At 46.2% G+C, this 19,053-nt stretch overlaps 1 protein-coding gene across 1 annotated transcript in view; it reads right to left on the bottom strand.

Moving 5' to 3' along the window:
* Positions 1 to 2,996: 2,996 nt before the first annotated feature.
* The window catches only part of LOC144173287 (dachshund homolog 1-like), a 43,484-nt gene continuing 27,427 nt past the window's right edge, over positions 2,997 to 19,053 (bottom strand). Inside the window, exons 5-11 of the mRNA XM_077701771.1 lie at positions 9,430 to 9,527; positions 8,989 to 9,105; positions 8,464 to 8,691; positions 5,850 to 5,933; positions 5,229 to 5,369; positions 4,082 to 4,147; positions 2,997 to 3,294 (exon numbers count right to left, since the gene is read on the bottom strand). Of these exons, the coding sequence (XP_077557897.1) occupies positions 3,236 to 3,294; positions 4,082 to 4,147; positions 5,229 to 5,369; positions 5,850 to 5,933; positions 8,464 to 8,691; positions 8,989 to 9,105; positions 9,430 to 9,527 (793 nt within the window). The 3' untranslated portion in view covers positions 2,997 to 3,235. The remainder of the gene's footprint in view (positions 3,295 to 4,081; positions 4,148 to 5,228; positions 5,370 to 5,849; positions 5,934 to 8,463; positions 8,692 to 8,988; positions 9,106 to 9,429; positions 9,528 to 19,053) is intronic.

Here is a 19,053-nt window from a genome sequence, read left to right as displayed (position 1 = left end):
TGGATTTCCTCGCGAACTGGCTGCCTGCCCCCTCCCCCCGTCTCGCCCCAGTGTAATGTGAACAGACTACACCGAATGCGACCACCCCGCTCTCCCTCGGGCTCAATTGCCGTCTGCTGCCGCGAGCATTATACATGCAAGCAGACGACGATAACCGAGTGCGGGAGTTAGTTTGTTCTCGTTGCGACAGAGGGCGCCAGTGGGCAATGCAATTAGCACTGAGTCGGAGGCAAGAGGCCAGCCCGACACGAACAACAAGTCGACGCGGCGGCGAAACGAGCCCTTTGATCTCGGAGCGCTCGAGTTCCGAGCCCGGGTTCGCGTCTCCCCGCGGTCGTTTTCTCTCTTAATTCGGTGTGCGGGTCTTAACAGAAGAGAGCGACGTTTCTTTTACTTTGGGTGGTTGCCGCTGTTCAGCGGTGATTAAATGCACGGAGTCGCGAGTTTTGGCGGGAACTTGTCTTTGCGTCCTGTGGGCACGCCCGAGTTTTGAAGGATGCTCATCAGCTTGGGAAAGGGAGACCGGCGATGTGGACTACGTAGTTCAACAACCAAGCACCACAAGGCTGCTCTGAACACGTTTGTTGCCGTAATAAAGCATACCCGGGCGTAAGTCGATGTGCTTGCTAGATCCAAGCGCCCTGAGAAAACTTGCGTCACGTACCAGGTTCGCCAATCAAGTTTTCGAGAAGGGTCCTGCGAATGCTTTTTTTTTTTAGAGCGAAGCTGCAAGTGGTACGTTGGTAGGAACTTTTCGGATCGTGCGTCCGCAAATTAAGGTTCGCGGCAAAGCCAACTTTCTTGTGAAAGCTTTGCAGCTTTCAGGCTAATGTAGATAACTTTGAAAAAAAAAAAAATTTACCACCGTCATTAGAACAGACAGCACAGGAAGGTCAAGAACAAGCACACATTATTAGATCACACAAAGACAGGCTAGTCACATACAGGGATATAAGAAATCACTGCACGTTAGCTAGATGCAAATATCCATCGGCCCACCACACCCTTACTAGGAAAGAGGCAGTCACGGCGTGGCGGTTACAGACAAACACGCTTCCAAGCCCTGTTTCCCTCAACCGTTGCTATCCAGACTTTTACTGAAATCTCTGCACTTTGTGCAACAGCTAAGCAGACCTACAGCACATGATATGGTCCTGCCATGAGCTCCACAAAATTACGACCGCCTCTAATGGCAAGTCCAATGGGAATACATTTAATACAACATTAAGACGGCAGAACAATGAGAGACTGTTCTGCTCATCTCCACACTGGAGCCTCAACTCATAGCAGTCCGGATGGCCGAACCCGTCGCGAGGATCCAAGGTGTTCTGGCTGACGGCTGAGGGAGGGAGACCGTCCAAGTCGTCTACCCTTCGGAACCCATCTCGGGCATCAAATAAAATCATCTTGCTCTCTCTCTTTCTCTCTGTCTCGTACTATTGAACGCTAAGACGAATGTATTGTTGCAATAATTTTAATGGACTTGTTTTAATTTAATTTAATTTAATTCAATTTAATTGACTTAATTTACCCTGATGTTGTACACTTTCGGGATTTCCTGCCTCCCGTAAATACACCGGCTTCTACGAGAGGTGTGTAGTTACAGAAAACAGAAGTTACTCAAGTTTTGCCGGAACTGCAGGGAAGCAAATTATATCGTGTCTGACTGTTCAAGCGACTACAAGTTTTCTGAGCCGCTATCACCAACAATTATCAGTCATGGTTTTAATACAAATAACATGAAGCCGCCGCTGTAAAGCCATTCCAGCAGCGTCACAAAGCCACCGAGAAACTGAAAGCTCATGCTTGTCTGCTAGAATCAAACTGTAGCAGTTGCAAGTTTCATTAAGCTAAATACTCAAGAGTATGCTACATCGCTAATTGGAAACGATGCTGTTCTGTTTCTCGCAATCATTTGGTCTTGAAATTCTTCGAACAGTGCTTCGGTCACTTCGCGCATAAATAAGGTATTCTCAAAGTACAATTGAAAGTGCATTTTTTGCAACACCATTTTTGTTGGTATTTTACCAGAGGTGCTGTCCGAAAGTTAGAGCGGAGATCGTATGTCAATATTTTTTTCGTATGTGTGCAGTTCGCTTATTCTTCTCGCTCTAAACTCTAATCCCGCCCAATACTTCAACTTTTATTAATTCCTGCGCGTATTTAGATTATGGTTATTTCGCCGTCACACCAGCTTAAGCCCGAGGGATGGAGGCCTGGGATAAAACAGCACTTTCTGGCTTCGCATTTGGTCACCTTTATTTATGGCTTAAGATCTTCATGCTCAAGCATTCTATGCTGTGACCATGTGACCAGAAAAAAAATTACGCTAACACCTAAAGGAGCTTTGCGCAACATCAGTATGATGCCCGCAGCTGAATTATTTAGCGCGCAGATAGGCGAAATAGTGGTAATAACGAAATTCTCGGGAGTGCTTTTTGATTTTCTCAGTAGTCCAATGACTGCAATGCGTGAAAGAACGAACACATGGTCAAAAAACTGTGGTTGATTCCTGTGCCATAGGAATCAGTAAAACACCGAAGTGAAATGTGCAGCGAAATCTCAAGCTGAGCATGATTTGCGGGTCGGCGGCTGTCTTGTAGGTGTGCGCTTGGCTAGCCACGTCCTGCTGGCGGGTCGCTTCGGCAAAGGTTTACTAGCGTAATTTCTGTGACGAATATGACGTCAGTGAAATCTTGAGGTATAGCGGCATAAAACACTTTCGTGTAAAAATATATAACACGAAAACGAGCAACCCTAGGTATAACGTTCTCTTTAGTACTAAAGGTTGCTTCCCCACAAGAAGACCGTGTGTGCAGGGGTGCACCCTTTACAGGCCGCTTGCTTCGTCGTACTGGCGTCACCGTGACGGATATGACGTAAGTGAAATCTTCGTGTATCCAGGAATAAAACACTTGACGTTGCGTAATCTAACGGCACTATATGGCAACTCTAGATGGAACTGGGACTAAAATGATTCAGGTCTGCGGTGCAGGCTACGTCATTTATTGGCAGACTACGAGCAGACAGAGGCGAGGACTTGCCGTTGTTGCTGGCGTACAGTGACTTGGCGTACAAAGTCTGTTCCTTGCTCCCTCCGTTTCCGCTTGCTATAGAAACGCGGTAGCGAAGATCAAGGTGTATTCGGCTCGCTGGTCGCAACTGTTACTGCGCCCAGGGAGGCGGGCCTGCAGCCCCTCTTCGCCGAGCAGGCTCGCAAAGCTCCAGCGGCGCGCTACCTTCCTGGACTGCTGCAACGTGGAGGCTCCGGGGCGTAGACGGACATGGCACAGTCTGCGGAGTAGTAAGGATGCGGAGAAGACGGTGAGAAAAGCCCAACTCTAGATTGACCATATTCACGCATATCGCTGCTACTGCCTTTATCGGATGGGTAAAAAAGACACGTGGCGTGACTTTTTTAGAGTGAAAGCTCTGCTACACCGTGTCCTGCAAAGTCATTCATCGCATTACAATGACCTTGAGCCGCCGGAGCACAACTGTGGGAAGTGTGACGTCACGTCACATGATCCGCTGCGGAAAGGCGTAGAAGCTGTGTTCGCTTGGAACCTCACCGTTGTGGTAATACGTTACTAGGCGAGGGTGTAACGGCTGCTTCGTTGGCGCTTGGTCGCTCCGTCTCACCGTGCCACCGCACCTCGAGTGTGGAAGGTGTGACCTAAGCTATTTGAAACACTGTGGGCATAGTCTTTAAACAATGAAGCTAAACAGACCCTTCATTAGTGATAATTAGGTTTGCAAGTGTTAAACCTGGCTAAATTTTTTTTCGAGAGAAGACTCGTATACCTGACGTCAACCGCCATTGCTTGCTCTAATACGCAGCTATCCGCCATCAGCCGCCTTCGAGCTCATATTTCCGTTAACTCTCAGTACATCAGTACACGGTAGACGCAATGCGAAGGTGAAGGGGGAATTCGAGGGCTCACAAGTTTGTGAGCATGAACTTGAGCGCGTTATGGGTCTCGGTATCAGTACTAGTACCATGTAAGGACATCGCATGCTTGCGGAGGACCTTAAAAACTCGCTCGAGTACCAGAAGTGGCGCGCACAATAGATTTCTTACCGTGCATCTTCTGCTCGGCGTCGAGTCGAAACTCTGGGTCTGATCCCTCCTTTGACTCCATGGACTCTAATCGGGAGCATCAAAAAGTGAAAACGTTGCGTTCACTGTACTTGGCCAGAAGTTAGGGACTTAACGTTTGTCTGCCTTTTGACGGCGCGTTGCCCCTATTTTCCCGATTGCTTTAAGGTTGACAATTTGATTTTTTGTACATGCATGCTTTGTGGGCTCTGACTCTCGCTCGTCTTTCACTCTGCGCCCTTTGGTCAGCATTAAGTTTGGCCGTGGCATTGCAATGCTGTTCCGTATCAACATTTTGCTCCCAATTTGCGTAGTAATTCAAATTGTTCTTACATTGTTCGGAGATTGAGATTATACAGAATGTACAGGCTGTTATCACAGCATCACATGCTAGTCTTGTTCATCGCACACTGTCACGCGCTTGATGAAAACCCATAGCTGTGGCCTGACTGTTAGATGCTGAAGCCGTAATACAAGATGAAATGAACCGCGATGCTACAGAAGCTTCCGGGCTCTTTCATCCGGTGTGCTGATACCAAAATTGTGAAAGTGTAATCATAAGGAGCAGCCGGCTACAAAAATTTTAACAGCTTTTACGGGTGATCACCCACCTTTAAAGTTTGATGCTTGAGGCAGTTTTTTTTTTCACCTCAAAAAGACTCTTAGAATATATCGGGAGATTCGTTTTCAAGGGGCCTTGCTATCTAACATTTTCCCGTGAAAGAATTCTGCGCATTTGTATGACACAATTTCGCAAATTTGACGCTCGATGATTGTGCCTAGTTTTTTTTTAATTGACGCCAGAACTTTTATATTGCTAACAAGCGACCATGAAGAAAGCGCGCTAAGAATATCTGAGTAGCTTTCCACCTTAGCTGTATTCTTGGGTGTAAAATGAGCACACCGTCATATTTTTATTTCGGCATCAGGTATTTCGTCTCGATATCACGCCTGCACATTGCACGTAATGCGCTTTGACGGAACTCCTCTAGGTGCCCTCCTGAATGACGAATTCCGCGTGTAATTTACCATTTAAACGGACAAACAACAAGAACCGGCAACGTCGAAAAATTTCAGGTAATGGGGCCCGCCAAGGCGTCACTACGACAAGCACAGCCGAAAAGCTGACCTCCCAGGAAGCGCACGGTGTCGGCCGGCGTGTCGCGGAGACTGTCCTCCGCCTTGAGCCGACGCCTGATCTCGTTCTGCAGCTGCTCCTGAACCTTGCGCCGGGACCTTCTCTCCCTCCGAAGGCGCCTCTGGTACAGAACTGCCAGAAACGCGCAAAATAAGCTCAAGGTCAATTAATTAATAGACCAAATTAATTAATTTATTAATTAGCAGGCTGAAAGGAGTTGTCGCACTGGGAGCATGAAATGGATCACAAAACTCAATTCCTCCCCGTTACACAAACGTACTTGTTAAACCGCGTCGTATTGTATTTTCGGCTGAGTAAAAAGAAAAACGCAAGCCCTCGAATTACACCGAGCCGTAGTAGATGCACAAGTTGTTTTGGCAAACAATCTTCATTGGTCGGCTCAATTTCAGTCCTGCTTATTACCAGAATTCTTCCTTCTCATATGCACATTTGGCTTTTGTAATTTAGTTTTATCCCCGTGAATTATATTTTCTCTCAAATTACGCATCTGTTGGGTAAAATGATGGGCGTACTTCGCGATTCCCACGCTCGTGACTATTTTGTATACTTTTGAATATTGGCGCTGTATGCGTACAAATAGTAATCTCTTACCTCTGAACTTCTGTTCCTCGGCAAGCTGCTTCTCCACTTTTTCGCGCATTTCTCGCTCTCGCAGAATCTCCATTCCAAGCTCGGCTGCAGAGAAAATAAACAAATGATTACAGCTCCGTGAGCAACGCACGCGTTTGACATGTTTTATCGCAGCAGCGGTTCCAGAGGTTCTCAAAGTGGAATTATTCTCTAGGATTGTTCATTTGGCCCTGAACGTTTTAGCCACCACAAGTGGTATGTAAATGCCAGCGAAACGAAATTTTCCACGAAAAATCAAGTGCGGGGGATTTATCATAGGCTACACTAATACCTCATACTTAGACACTAACTCATAAAGGGGTAGGAAAAGTTGCCTTTGCGGCAAACACGGTTAGCTTTAACATGGTGCATGCTATCCAGAAAAAGGATTAGCGTCAACAAACCGGCGTCAAGGTCATGATAGATGATAAAAGCAGTAAACTGTATTTGTGTAAACACTAAATAAAAATCAACTACCCCTCTGTCGAAACGACAACAATTGAGAAACGCGTAGCATTCCAAAACCAAGTCCAACACCAAACGAACCAACCAAGAGCTTATTGGTCGAGAGTATGACGTAAGACTGTGCGCTTTTTATGCGAACACTGTTTTATCGGGGCGGTTTACTGCACTGAGATTGTTCTCTGTAGTGCTTTAGTGATACGGGAATTCCATGGCTTTTCCTGGCGTTCAGCCACCGTCGTCGTTAGACGAAGGGGTGTATTTTCTGGCCAATTTTTCACGTTCTTGCACCCCTTTACAAATCCAAACTGGTTGTACCATACCGGAACGGCGCAATTGCATAGACGTCGACTTTTTAACGCGAGGGACCCAGGTTCGATTCTGACCACGGAAAGCGTTTTAGTTTTTCTTCACTTTACTCGCGAACATCGTCATCGTCAGAGAAAGTTGCATTTCCTGCAGGGCGATTTGAGTGGACTATAGACGACATCAGTTAGAGGCAGAAAGCTGCGCTTTAAAACAAAATGCGGCACACTAAGTACACACGAAGAGAAGCACAGTGATGGAGTGACCATAAAGACTCCGTGAAACTTGAGAGCTAGTCGCGTGCGTTCGTAGACATAAAAAGAAGGCTAGTAAGAAACAAGAGGCATACATGGTAGGGGTCAATTTTAGAGCAGCAATCATAACTGCAGAGATATGTTCCCCATTGAAATTTGAAATAAAAACCATAGATGCATTGTAATAGAACAAAATATTTCCTTATAAAATGTCTTCGGTAAATTGTTTCTGTTGCAGCATGACTAACTTTACGGTGGTGCACGCTTTACAGGCAGAATAAGATAAACGTCAGCAAAACGGTGACAGAAGCTGTGATGAGGAGAAAAGCGAGCAAGTGCGACTTACGTAAGCGGAACACAAAAAAGCAAAAAGGATAAGCACAAAAGGGAACGAAGTAAAGTTGAGTCATCGTAAAGATTATGTAATCCCAGCTGCCTAGTCATGTATTTGTCGTTCTAGAAAGAAAGACACAAGAGAAGTCTTGTCTTGTCTGACAAGTGCGCTGAGTAAGAGGAGTCATCCACGAAGTATACATATGCGTCAGTACAAATATACATATTTGTACCAGAATCCCGAGCGAATGAAACGGAAACAGTTGCACTACAAGTACCCTGGTACACTTACTACGTGAATAACCCGCAGAATCACTCGAATTTTGTTTCGGGTCACCTACGGGGAGAAAATTATGAATGTGCGGTGTGCTAAATTTAAATGAGAGTTATAGGCCGATAGATAATTTTGTCAGGCGCATATTTTGCAACACCGACCAGTGACTACGACAGCTTAGAAGCCTTAATTTTTTATGCGACGTCATGTCGTAGCGGCGTGAAGTGGCTTCGGAGGACGAACAAAAAAAATGAAGGAAGCTCACACCAACGCGTAAGACTTAAAGGTAGTGAAGCTGTGCGCAACAGTTGCGTTTTTCCTTTTTTTTCACCTCACGGCGTCGTTTAAGCCTCGCCGGTGTACGAGGGACGACAGCTGGATGTTCGTCTTCCTCTATCGCACACGGTTCTGCGCCGCACGTGGCCTCGTGGCCTTCCTTCGTGGCGCGCGCTTATCGCTGCTGCGGCGGCCTCCTCGCCTTCTTCCGCCACGTCCCGCGGACGGGTCCCGCGCACGTCTCCTTTCCCTCCTCGCCTATCTCTTCCCGTTAACGGGATGCTGCTCCGTTCCGGGCGCTAGCAGATGATGATGATGCTTAGTGGCTTCCCCTTTGTAACGGGGTGGCGTTGCACAGCGGCCTTAGTCGCAACGCTACTGTACAATCACCTCGCCAAGAATACAAACAAAATAAATAAAAATAATGTCAAAATAAAAAGCAAATACTTTCACGAAATTCTTGTGCTAGTCTGACTTCTTTGTTCGCATGTCTTCCCAGATTGTTCTCTGCTCTTTTCTCACCAACGTTCTAACCTTCTTTCACTAACTAAGTTTTACTAAAAAACTTTTACTGCGGCTGCAAAAGGGGGTGTGGTTTGACCTCTAGCGCTCAAGGGCAAAACTGGTCAAAACGTGGTAGCGTAGTGTAGCTTGCGCTACAAAGAAAGGGAGGATAAAAGCAACAGCGCACCCTTCTCGAGGGACACCTGTCTTTCGTGGTGCCTCGCGCCGTCGGCGGCGACGCGAAGCAGCGCCTGGATGTTCCTGAGCAGGGCCTCCATGGAGTAGACGTCGTAGGCGCGGAGCAGCGCCGCCTCCTGCAGAGAATCGGGGTAGCCCCCCGAGAGAGGAGGAGTGGCGGCCGCTTCCACGCCACCCACCAGTTCGTCCCGGCAGCAGCTGCCCTTGCTCGACTCGCCTGTGGTAGAAAGCGGGCGCGAAGCATTGAGGACGCCAAGACGCGATTTTCTGTGCGGGAAGACCCACCAACCCTTGAAATTATTACCGAATGCTCTCTTGAGAGCGGTCTCTTCAAACTGGTGTAGCTGTCTGCCCGACTGCTACACCAGTGAGCATGTAAGTGATTAAGCACATGTAAACCTACACGGAAGTTCTTACGAAGTTGTCACTATAGTTGACAATATCCCACAATAGCGTACAATTTTTTATCGGACCTCAATCGCGACGGTTTGAATAACAATTTTAGTAAGTAGACCTTCATCAGGGCTGTCCTCCGCTTGTGGCCCAGTTCTTCCAGATCCTTCACTGGTGGCACCACGTTCTTGAAGCTGCAAACTTGCAAGCGGAGCTGCTCCCTCGAAGGCGTATCCAGCTGTAATGTGCAGAGGTTAGGTGGTGTTTAAGGTGGTTAAGTGGGCGATTGAAGTTCATATAGGAAGCGCAGCTGAGTTCGTAACAAAACAAAAGTTGAAAGGATTAAAAGGTGAGGGCATCGGTAGACGTCCATTGTTAATTGGCAGTGGAGCAAACATGGCACAGGAAAGTGTGGACAGCGTTATTGCCTTGCATTTTGCACGTCTAAAATAGGCTTTCAGTCGTGAGGGCAGCAGCTGTAGGAGTATTTTTTTCAACGACTGTCGAAGAGTCGCTATTGTTTCCGCACGCCGCGTGGATTGCCAGTGGAGTGGCCACCTACCGCGGATATCTGCGGCTGCGGATTTGACTTCGGCGTGTGCTTGTTCCATGGCCAGATAGCAGCTGTCGTCCATGCTCAGCTCGGGCGGCATGGCAGCGCTGCAAACAGGGAAGGCGCCGAAACTTGGAGGCACCGAGAACTCACTTTTTTTCCTTTCTACCGTTTCTATCGTTGCTAAGATGTCCGAGGGCAAAGATAGGCGTCGAAAAAAGTTAACACAACCATGCAAATACGGGGAAAATGTCGCGCTTCATCCTTGCTTCAAGTTTAAATGCCATTTTAAAAATAAGAGAAAGAATAATGTTTATTGTGTGTACTCGATTTTTATTCTTAATGTTCACACTGTTGATTTGTCCCGTAATAGTCTTATTCTCAACGATGCTGGTCCGATGGCCATTCTCTGTGGGGCTGGCTCATTATGTCTTTGGAATACCCGCAGTCATACAGTAACGGTTGTAGTATTGTGCAATATTTGTCACAACGTCACAATGTATTTGAAGTAAGTCCTGAAAGCATCTTTTGCTTTTCTTTTAACAGCGAAGATGTTTAAGCTTGAGATTGGTCCGGTGGCGTTAGCAAAAAAAAAAAAATACCAAGAGGAAAAACGCTTCCGGCGCGAGCCGCCCAGCACGGGCACCGTGCCAAACCTCGCATAACTTCGAGCAGCTGCGTAGGCGGAGCCAAGCCTGGCCTATAGTAGTCGACACACAGCGCCTCGTGACTCGGCGCCGAGCACATCATTTACTCTCCCTCAAAACATGGGTTGGCCGAAGAAGCGTGTAACTCCCGAGGAAGAAGAAGCGCAGCGCGAGCGCGGTCTTGTCGCTGCTCGAGCAAAGGCTAGCAAAATCCAGCAAAATCCAGCAAAACCTAGCAAAAACCTAGCAAAAACGACAGAACGTAGGTCATGTCGCTGTTCCAGCAAAGTTTGGCAAAACCTAGCAAAGCTAAAAAAAAACCGGTGGATGCTAAGCCAACCTCCGGCTCCGCTTTTTCTCCAGCCTTGCACCACTCGTGCGAGCTGCGCCAACTTTTTATGTTCTCTGGTGGTTTGGCTGCGTGATATTATGAATACGATGTTATCAAAACTTAAATAGCTTTGTGGGTTTTTTAGGTTACCAGTTGCTTCTTGACTGCTTCCACGTATTTCTACTCGTAACAAAAACAACAAAATCAACAAAGCTGACGCACTCAGCGCTATTCCGTACCCGCTATTTGGTGCAGACATCCATCCTTACTTGTCCCCGACTATCATTTGTGGCATGTCTTGTGTGTGCTTGTTAAATAAATGCATACAGCTGATAACATTAAAATTACTGCACTGCGTTTGAGTGCTTTTTATACATCTAGTTTGCAAAAACCGGATTTGCGCAGGCCTTATTGTACGCACGATCGTTTTCGGAAACTGGCGCGGAAAGCTATCGTCGTAAGTACCTATTGTGAAAGGCACGTATACCGTTTTGACTTGACGAATCGCCAGCGCACGGAAGCGTCGTTTCGATTCCGGTGCGCCACAATGTGAGGTGATTGATTGATTGATTGATTGATTGATTGATTGATTGATTGATTGATTGATTGATCGATTGATTGATTGATTGATTGATTGATTGATTGATTGATTGATTGATTGATTGATTGATTGATTGATTGATTGATTGATTGATTGATTGATTGATTGATTGTAGGGTTTAACGCACCGACGCTTCGCAGGCTATGAGGCGCGCCGTAGTGGAGGGCTCCGGATTAATTTCGACCACCTGGGGCTCTTTAACGTGCACTGAAATGTCGTACACACGGGCGTTTTTGCTTTTCTAGAATGTGAGGGGAGACTCAGCATAATCCTAATCCCGTTAAGACAATGAGCATCGTACAAAATACATTATTTACCAATATATCTCTGCGTAGTGCTGTTGATGGTAACTTTTATTACAACCTACTACCAAGCTCAAGTCATTTATCAGACTGAAGAAAATTACATTTGTGGTTTTACGCGCTAAAGCTTAATCGGGGCTTTGAGGCACGCTCTGAAAGGCTACCAATTTTACTCTTGGAGTTCTTTAAAGGGCGGCTACTCGCCATTAAGCAGAAAGATTGAAACATGTATATACTACCTCTTCTCTTGCTCGACAGCGTTAACACAAATTTATTAGGCAAAACTTCGTTGTCTCTATCTCTGTGTTTATTTTGTGTGTGCGGCGTAAGGTATGCCGGGTGACGCACCGTCACTATGGCAGAAATCCTTCTGCCAGACCAAGGTAACAGACCAAAAATATCAAAGTAAATTTTAATAGGATCGTTTTGTTGTAGAGGAGTTTTCTTTTTCTGGTGCCTTGACAGAATGCGTTAAAGGGCTATGAGGTGCTTTTAAAAATCGGGTAAAAATATATGTTTTACGATTAATACATTGGACAGTTTATGCCTGTAAACTTTTTTTTCGGGATTTCTCGCTTGGGGTGAGCGGTATTCGACGATAAAGTTGACCCTACGCCCCGCCCACTGCTCACTCCCACATGGCCGGAAGAGCGAGAAACCGAGAGGTGGCGATCAGAAGTAACGCCATATTCGGGAGACGGCCAGGGACGTGCGCTGCCGCTTCGCTGTATCCCAGTTTTATGGACGGAGTTTTGAATTAAGCACGTGTGAAATTGTATTAATCTTCATTGGCTTGAGTTGCTTCCACGTGGATTTTTAGCCATAGTGATGCTGTGTTTTTAGTTATTCTCGAAAACGACTCCTAGATACTAGAGATTCCCTACCTGAGCGCCCGTGGCTACTGCATTACCTTTGCGAGTAGTCCGGGCCGGCCGTGTCGTCGGGTGCTCTGTACTTAACACGCGAAGCGAAGGGCTCAAACAAATACGGAGGTTACCCAAGTTCCTTACCCCTTATTATAAGTAGATCGGAAAATCCAGGAGACCGCAACGCTCTGGGTTTCCCAAAACCTTGCTCGTTTTCCCCATCGACATTATGGGCGCGTCATTGTGGACGCGTCGTTAACAAGAAATCAAGCAAGCTGGAAAGCACGAAGCGTTTTCTGCGCGCGGAAGCGCTCTGCGCACACGCCGGCCGTGCCTTCCCGTACGGTCAATGAAGCGGCTCGAACCGGCGAGGCCATGGCAGCAACCGCTCTTCGCTGCTGACCAAAATCAAAGAAATCGCGAAAAAAAGGTAAACATGCAAGGGAGTGAATGATAGTGTGGTGAAGAATTGTGCTAAGAATCACCTTCCGAGGTGATTTTGAAAGCGGTGAACAAATTTGTACCGCGATGCGAAGCCTACACTTCTCTACCCCGACCGGCTGCGGAGGCTGGTCGGCGGCGGCAACTGCACCTGCCCGAGCATGCGATGCGGAGAGGGGCCGAAGGATGGCGCTACCTGCGCGTAATACAGCACCGATCGCTAAAATGGCAATCAACGTGAAAACAATGTTCCACATGCGAGAAAGGGGCTGATAGTGTGATGAAAAACTGTGTTACGGATCGCCATTCACAACTGTGAAAAACGCGGCCAAATATCTGGCTCAATGCTAAGCCTAAAATTCCCTACATCCGAGCTGTCGGGGAAGACGTTCGACTAAAACTTGTCGGGCACGAGCGTGTTGCGTTTGCGTTCCCCTAACTGTTGGGGGTCCCCCAACGATCGGTTCCTCTATTCTAAAACTGCGTATGTGCAGCTTTACCAAGCCTGACGTTCTGCTGAAAAGTCACGGAGTGCCCCAGCACTGGCACCTCCTCGCGACGCGGCGACAGGCAGCGGCCTCATCGCTGCTGCCTGCGCGCATAAATCGACGCAGGCCGCTCCACACAGCTAGTTACCGCTCTCCTGAATGTAAATACAAAGTAACACATTCGAGAAAGGAAATAATGGTGTGTTGAAAATTTGTATTGGGAATTGTGATGAGCGCTAGAAGTGAAACGACGAGCCAACATCTGCACAAGTTCTCTGCATCCGAAAAACCGAAGTCGGTCACGAGTCGTTGGAGGAAAACCCTTTCTAAAGCTCGCCGCGAGAGAACGTATTGCGTTTATGCTTTCCTCAGGCTCTCCTATTCTAAGGAAAGATTTTGTGCGTCTTCCATTCCCCAGAGGACTTTCTGGCTCTTATCTGAACGGTAACAGAAAGAGCTCTTCAGGCCGAACGGTACTTCCGAATATGACGTCATCTGCAGCCGGCCAATCGCGAAAGGCAGGCAGGGCTCTGACCGCACCCCCGGGCAGGGGTCACTTGTTTTGATTTAAAAAAACGTGTTTTGGGTGTATTTACGCAAGAAATAAACACGTTTTTGGAGTTCAGCAATAATAAAACTATAAATTAATTCCCCCCAATAAATTTTTTTTTAAAAACTCTTCAGCAGCCCTTTAAGTCGCTTTTAACATTCGTGGGGTCACAAATCTAGAGCACAAAATGCGCTGCGCCACCGCCACCTGTGTCCATTCCTTTCCTTTTTTCTAACTTACCAGAGGGTTGTTACCTCGTGTTGTGTGTATGTAAATTAGGCACGTTGTTATGTTGCTTAGAGTAGACACGTTTCCACCCTTTGGTGTCTCTCTAAACTGCAATCAGTTACCTTTCGCAAGGCTGCCCCCTGTTCGATTTAAATTCCTAAAACGTTGAATAAAAGTTTAACAAACATCCAGAAAATATTCGAAAAACAAAAAAAAAGCTAATGAGGGCTTGACTGCGCCTGCCCCCACTGACGATGGCTTAGAATCAAACCCGCGCTCAAACACCACCACACGTAATTCAACCTACCAAGTGAGAAACAAACGCCTAACACTCAGATACCACGACGAATTTCCCCTGCGTTTGTTGCATGGTAGAAGGAGCCCGAAACTTTTGCCGATTCATTTGGACATCCAATTCCAACAAGTGCCTGTTATAATCACGCTTGTATTTTTGATGTTTCTGTGACTAAATTGCTTTTGTGACTAAAATGCATACCAGATTCGGACCACCCTATTCCGATGAACGGCGTGTGGCCTGGACATGTCGTTCGCCAGTGCTGTCGTATTTGCCGTATGAAGTCTACCGTGAGTAACCCGTCGAGTGCGGCCGCATTTCTATTGGGCTTTCGCTAAATGGACGAACGCTCTCTGTAAGAGGCCAAAACGTTGGGAGCACAAAGTGTACTGCTGGCAAAAAGGAAACTACGAATCGCATGCATTCGGAAGCCAGTTGCGTTCTTCTAAACTTAGAAAATAAATTTAAGCAAGAAAGATTAAGAAACGCAATCGTTTCAGGAACGCGATTTCTACAAGGTCAAAATATTACGACAAAAATAATCTAGAAAAAATAAACGGGAATCCGGCCTGGAACCTAAAAGCTGTATTGCATATTTTCCTTCTTTTCATTTTAATTTTTTAACCTCGGAAACCTCTATCAAAACTTGTTCGCAACAAGAACGCACTTTCGTATTCCTGTCTCAATTTTTAGCGCTGTTGAGGCATCAGTGAACAAAATCCAACGAAAAGGAGAAAAATCTTTAAAGTTTTGTCAATATTTCAAACAATGTGTTGCTAAGGGCACAGGTAACAGCTCGCAACCATGTAATGGGCCGAGAGTCTTTATTTTGTATATTTTGGCCCCTTTATTCTTTCAGGACAATCTACTGTTGTTGTTTTTTCGGCTGCGGATGTCGCTATTGCCTTATTATAAAAATGACGATTGTTCATCTGCGCTCACCATTTTTTCAATATTGCAAAGTTTAACGACGCTTGATGAAGAAAAGTAGAGCTTAAGTAATAACCGTCTAATAACCATCAAATCATGAGAAATACACATCTCTATTCGTAGCCCTCCGTGCCGCAAGGGAAAATTTATTTCAGGACACAATTTTTTCCCCTTTAACGCTACCTGCGATGTCTCCTTTGTGTTATTTCTACAGCCACAGACTAGATTTTTTGTGTTTTTATTTGTACATAGGTAATGTGCAGGCGTACAAAGGTTAGTTTAGTTTGATCGAGATAAAATTTTTAGCACCTCCATCCCCGCGTTGTGCTTCTTTCGCACACCCAGAAACATGCACGCTGAACATTTACGTTTACACGCTAGGAATACTAAATTTGATTCCCAAACTTAAAAAAAACTGTGACGAATCACGTTTAATACAAATTTGCGGAATTGATTTGGTTCCCAACCGCAACGAGTGCTTTCCTCCGTTGTGGCTGCCATCAATAATGGCGATACTAGTGATCTCCAGATAAGATTGATATCCGTCTCACCAAACAACTTTTGCTACTACTACTGACCAGGTTGATATATAGGGGCGCAGAACACAGAACAAATACTTGAATAGAGTTCTTTCAATTATGGTTTAACCAGCAAGCAACGAAATAGTCGGAACGATAAACGATGCCAAGTTTGTTCAGAACATTAGAACACACTGATGAATCCGCTGGTGCGCGCATAAGCTTCAGCAGGGTTTGTAGTTGGGCAAGTTAATACGTCTTCGAACAAAACAACGCGAAACAGGGGACAAAGTAAAAAAAAAAAAGAAGTACACTAACTTAATGAGCAGCCAACAAATAACTTAATTTGTTCACTGCTCATGCGCACGGCTGCTCTGCGAGAACATTTTGCCTGTCTATTCCGTTCTTTCTAATCAAATAAACAGTTGCTAGTCAGTGCTTGCGCACGTCTTTTCTTCACTTTGTCCGCTGTTTTGCGCTATTTAGTTCGAAGATGCCAAAGAAGTTAGAACCGTCTTAACTGCTGCACTACGAAGAGAGAAAAGTCCTCAAATTAAGTATACCTTTCGGTTTTTACAACGCGATTAAGCAACCGGAAGGCCGATTTTCGCGCATCTGTAGTGTGACAAACTAGCGATTAAGTTTAGCCAAGCAGCATTTTTCATACAAAATATAGCCAGAGCTGCTGCTGGCAATACCAAAAGAAATGTACGTGTTATAGCTGGCCTCTTCCTTTTTTTTTTTTTTTTGCCCGCATCTTACTCCATATACCGGTAATCGAAAGAAGAAAGTCGCCGGTTTAAACTATTTTAAATTATTCTTTCACGCATATTCTCTTCATGAAGGCTGGTCCTAACGTGGCATATATGAGGACCGCTTGCCCCGCGGGTGGTTTTTGAAAATTTGCTGTTGCTGCAAGACAATTAATAGGAGCTGTAAGTTCTTACATGCAAAACACTATAAACGAACTTCGGCGGAGATTTTGGCGTATATTTCTTGACGCCAGTTTTGTGGCGTCGCTTTTCTACGCCGTTTTAATACACAGGAGGAGTGTATACTATACAGGGTGTCCTAGCTATCTTGCACCAAGATTTAAAAAAAGAGTAATGGCGTAACTGGCAGAAAACCTAGTGCATAATGTTTGCAGTACTGTGCAGAAGCGGGCAGCATTTTTTTGCTAATAATACTTAGCTAATTAATTGTAATTAATTATTTAACTAGATAATTATTGTCCTAATCACTGAAGTGTCAATGAGGCACTTGTAGGCACCCACGAGGGTCATCTAACTGCGGTATTTTCAGCGACGAACTAATTGCGTACTCATTTATTCTGACTGATAAAAAAACCCGCGAAATATGATAAATACCACGTGACGGCGCCTCCGCGCACATTAGCGCGCATCGTGCAGCAATGCCCTCAAACAGGCTGCCTCTGAGTTAGCCAGAATGAAATAAACAAAACAAAGAAAGAAGAAATCGCGACCGAGATTGTGCCTTATCTGCACACGCGCCCCACGAATCTTGCTGTTGCTGCTTCTTCCATGCATGCCATTATCAAGGTGATGCGCTGTCTCTTCGGGCGGGTGACAGGCGAAGCAGTCGCTTTTAATCAGCTTGTTTGGGGACGCTTCTTTACAATGAGCGCGGAAGCGCCGTCACGTGGTATTTTTCATATTTCGCAGGTTTTCTTTATCAGTCAGAATAAATGAGTACGCAATTAGTTCGCCGCTGAAAATACCGCAGTTAGATGCCCCTCGTGGGAACCTACAAGTGCCTCATTGACACTTCAGTGATTAGGACAATAATTATCGAGTTCGATAAATAATTACAATTAATTAGTTAAATATCATTAACGAAAAATTACTGTCCGCTTCTCCACAGGCATGCAAACATTACGCTCTACGTTTTCTTCGAGTAACGCCATTGCTATTTTTTTAAATCTTGGTGCATGAATGAAGAGGTTTATTTGTCCATCGAAGCAGATACATAACATGCCTCGATGAAACTATGCATCGGGTAACAAATACAAATTACAAAAGGGAATATACACAAAAACAACAATCCAGAAGTGGCTGCCGCTGGCCTACATACAAGTTGTAACATTTTCTACCACGCAGGGTACAACATAAACAGAGTAGAAAGTTGAGTTTTCGACAAACGCGAACAGTAGCTTCAGGGTCGAAACACCACGAAACACCACGAGCAGTGATACAGTCTCAGATAGTTACAGATACACACATGGTAAAGTGAACACTGCAGATAACTATGTATCGTATTTAGTCTGGTTTCAAGGCTAATATTCTAACTTGTTTTAGTATGGTTACAGCGCTAATATTCAACTATTCGTATTTCCAAACGTGCGTTGTTGACCTTGATGGGGCGGCACGATCAACGCAGGAGGAACGCCTCATCCCCCAGCGTGGCGAGCTCCGCTTCCAGGTGTTCGAACAGACGCGTGCGCATGCGCAGCAACATGGGGAACAGAGCCTTGTGAGGCCGGGACCGGAGTGCCGCGACACCACGACGCCTCCACACAACCAGGGCCCCCACACATAACAGAAAAGTTACTAGGGCATCGCGAGATTTTGTGCGCTCCCCTAGGCGTACTTGAAACATCCTAGACATCAGCGTCCAAAACGTCCTCGCTACAGAACACTGAAAGATTGCGTGTTGCAAAGTTTTATTTTGTCCGCATTGAGGGCACCGCGCTGACGGTGTTACGCCCCACGCTGTCAAGCGGTCTCTAGTGGGCAGAACGCCCAAACCACGCTCCCACCCGAAATCTTCGACGTCCGCCGGGAGGACCGAAGAAGTCAGCTGCCTCCAGCTCGCCTTTTTAGAGCGCGCTTTCTGCTCCGCAGTGGTGCATGATACCTGTATATTATTCAAGAAAAGATATGGACTTCATAGCGCTGCAGAAATAACTAAAGGCAAGACTTTTCCGATACTACCACTGGTGGCGCGTCTTATACTTGTCAACCTTGTTTGGCGCGAAGGAAGCCTTAGGCATATTTAGGTCATCACGTAAGTACATAATCGATCATACCAACGTTCTTTAAAATTAAAATACCCGTTGTATTGGTCTCTAAAGAAATGCTTATGTTGTTCGCATGGCCGCCACTGCTAACGTGGCCCGATTCGCTGCTGCTAGTGGCTTCTCCACGCCGTTCGGCGGTTTGGGTGGCTCCGTCTCGTGACTGTCTTACTGTTAATAGAGAGTTTTAGCAGTCCGTTCGTTCCGTTTCTTACGTTGCTACCGGGTTTACCGGGACCGGTCTGCGCCTGCGCGCGCGGAAGGGCGAGGAGGAAGGGCGAGGAGGTGCGGACATGGCAAAGGCAGGCCAGCGGAACTAATCCCCATACCGTGACGAATGACGGAGTGCCCAAACGGGTCCCAGTCAACACGCTAGCTACGTACGTGACGGAACGGACGGAC

This window comes from Haemaphysalis longicornis, unplaced genomic scaffold (genome assembly GCF_048455015.1).
Source record: "Haemaphysalis longicornis isolate Haplotype H1 unplaced genomic scaffold, Haemaphysalis longicornis Haplotype H1 scaffold_3, whole genome shotgun sequence".
Lineage (NCBI taxonomy): Eukaryota > Metazoa > Arthropoda > Arachnida > Ixodida > Ixodidae > Haemaphysalis > Haemaphysalis longicornis.
Note: the sequence above shows the minus strand (reverse complement) of the source record. Positions and strands in the feature narration are given on the sequence as shown.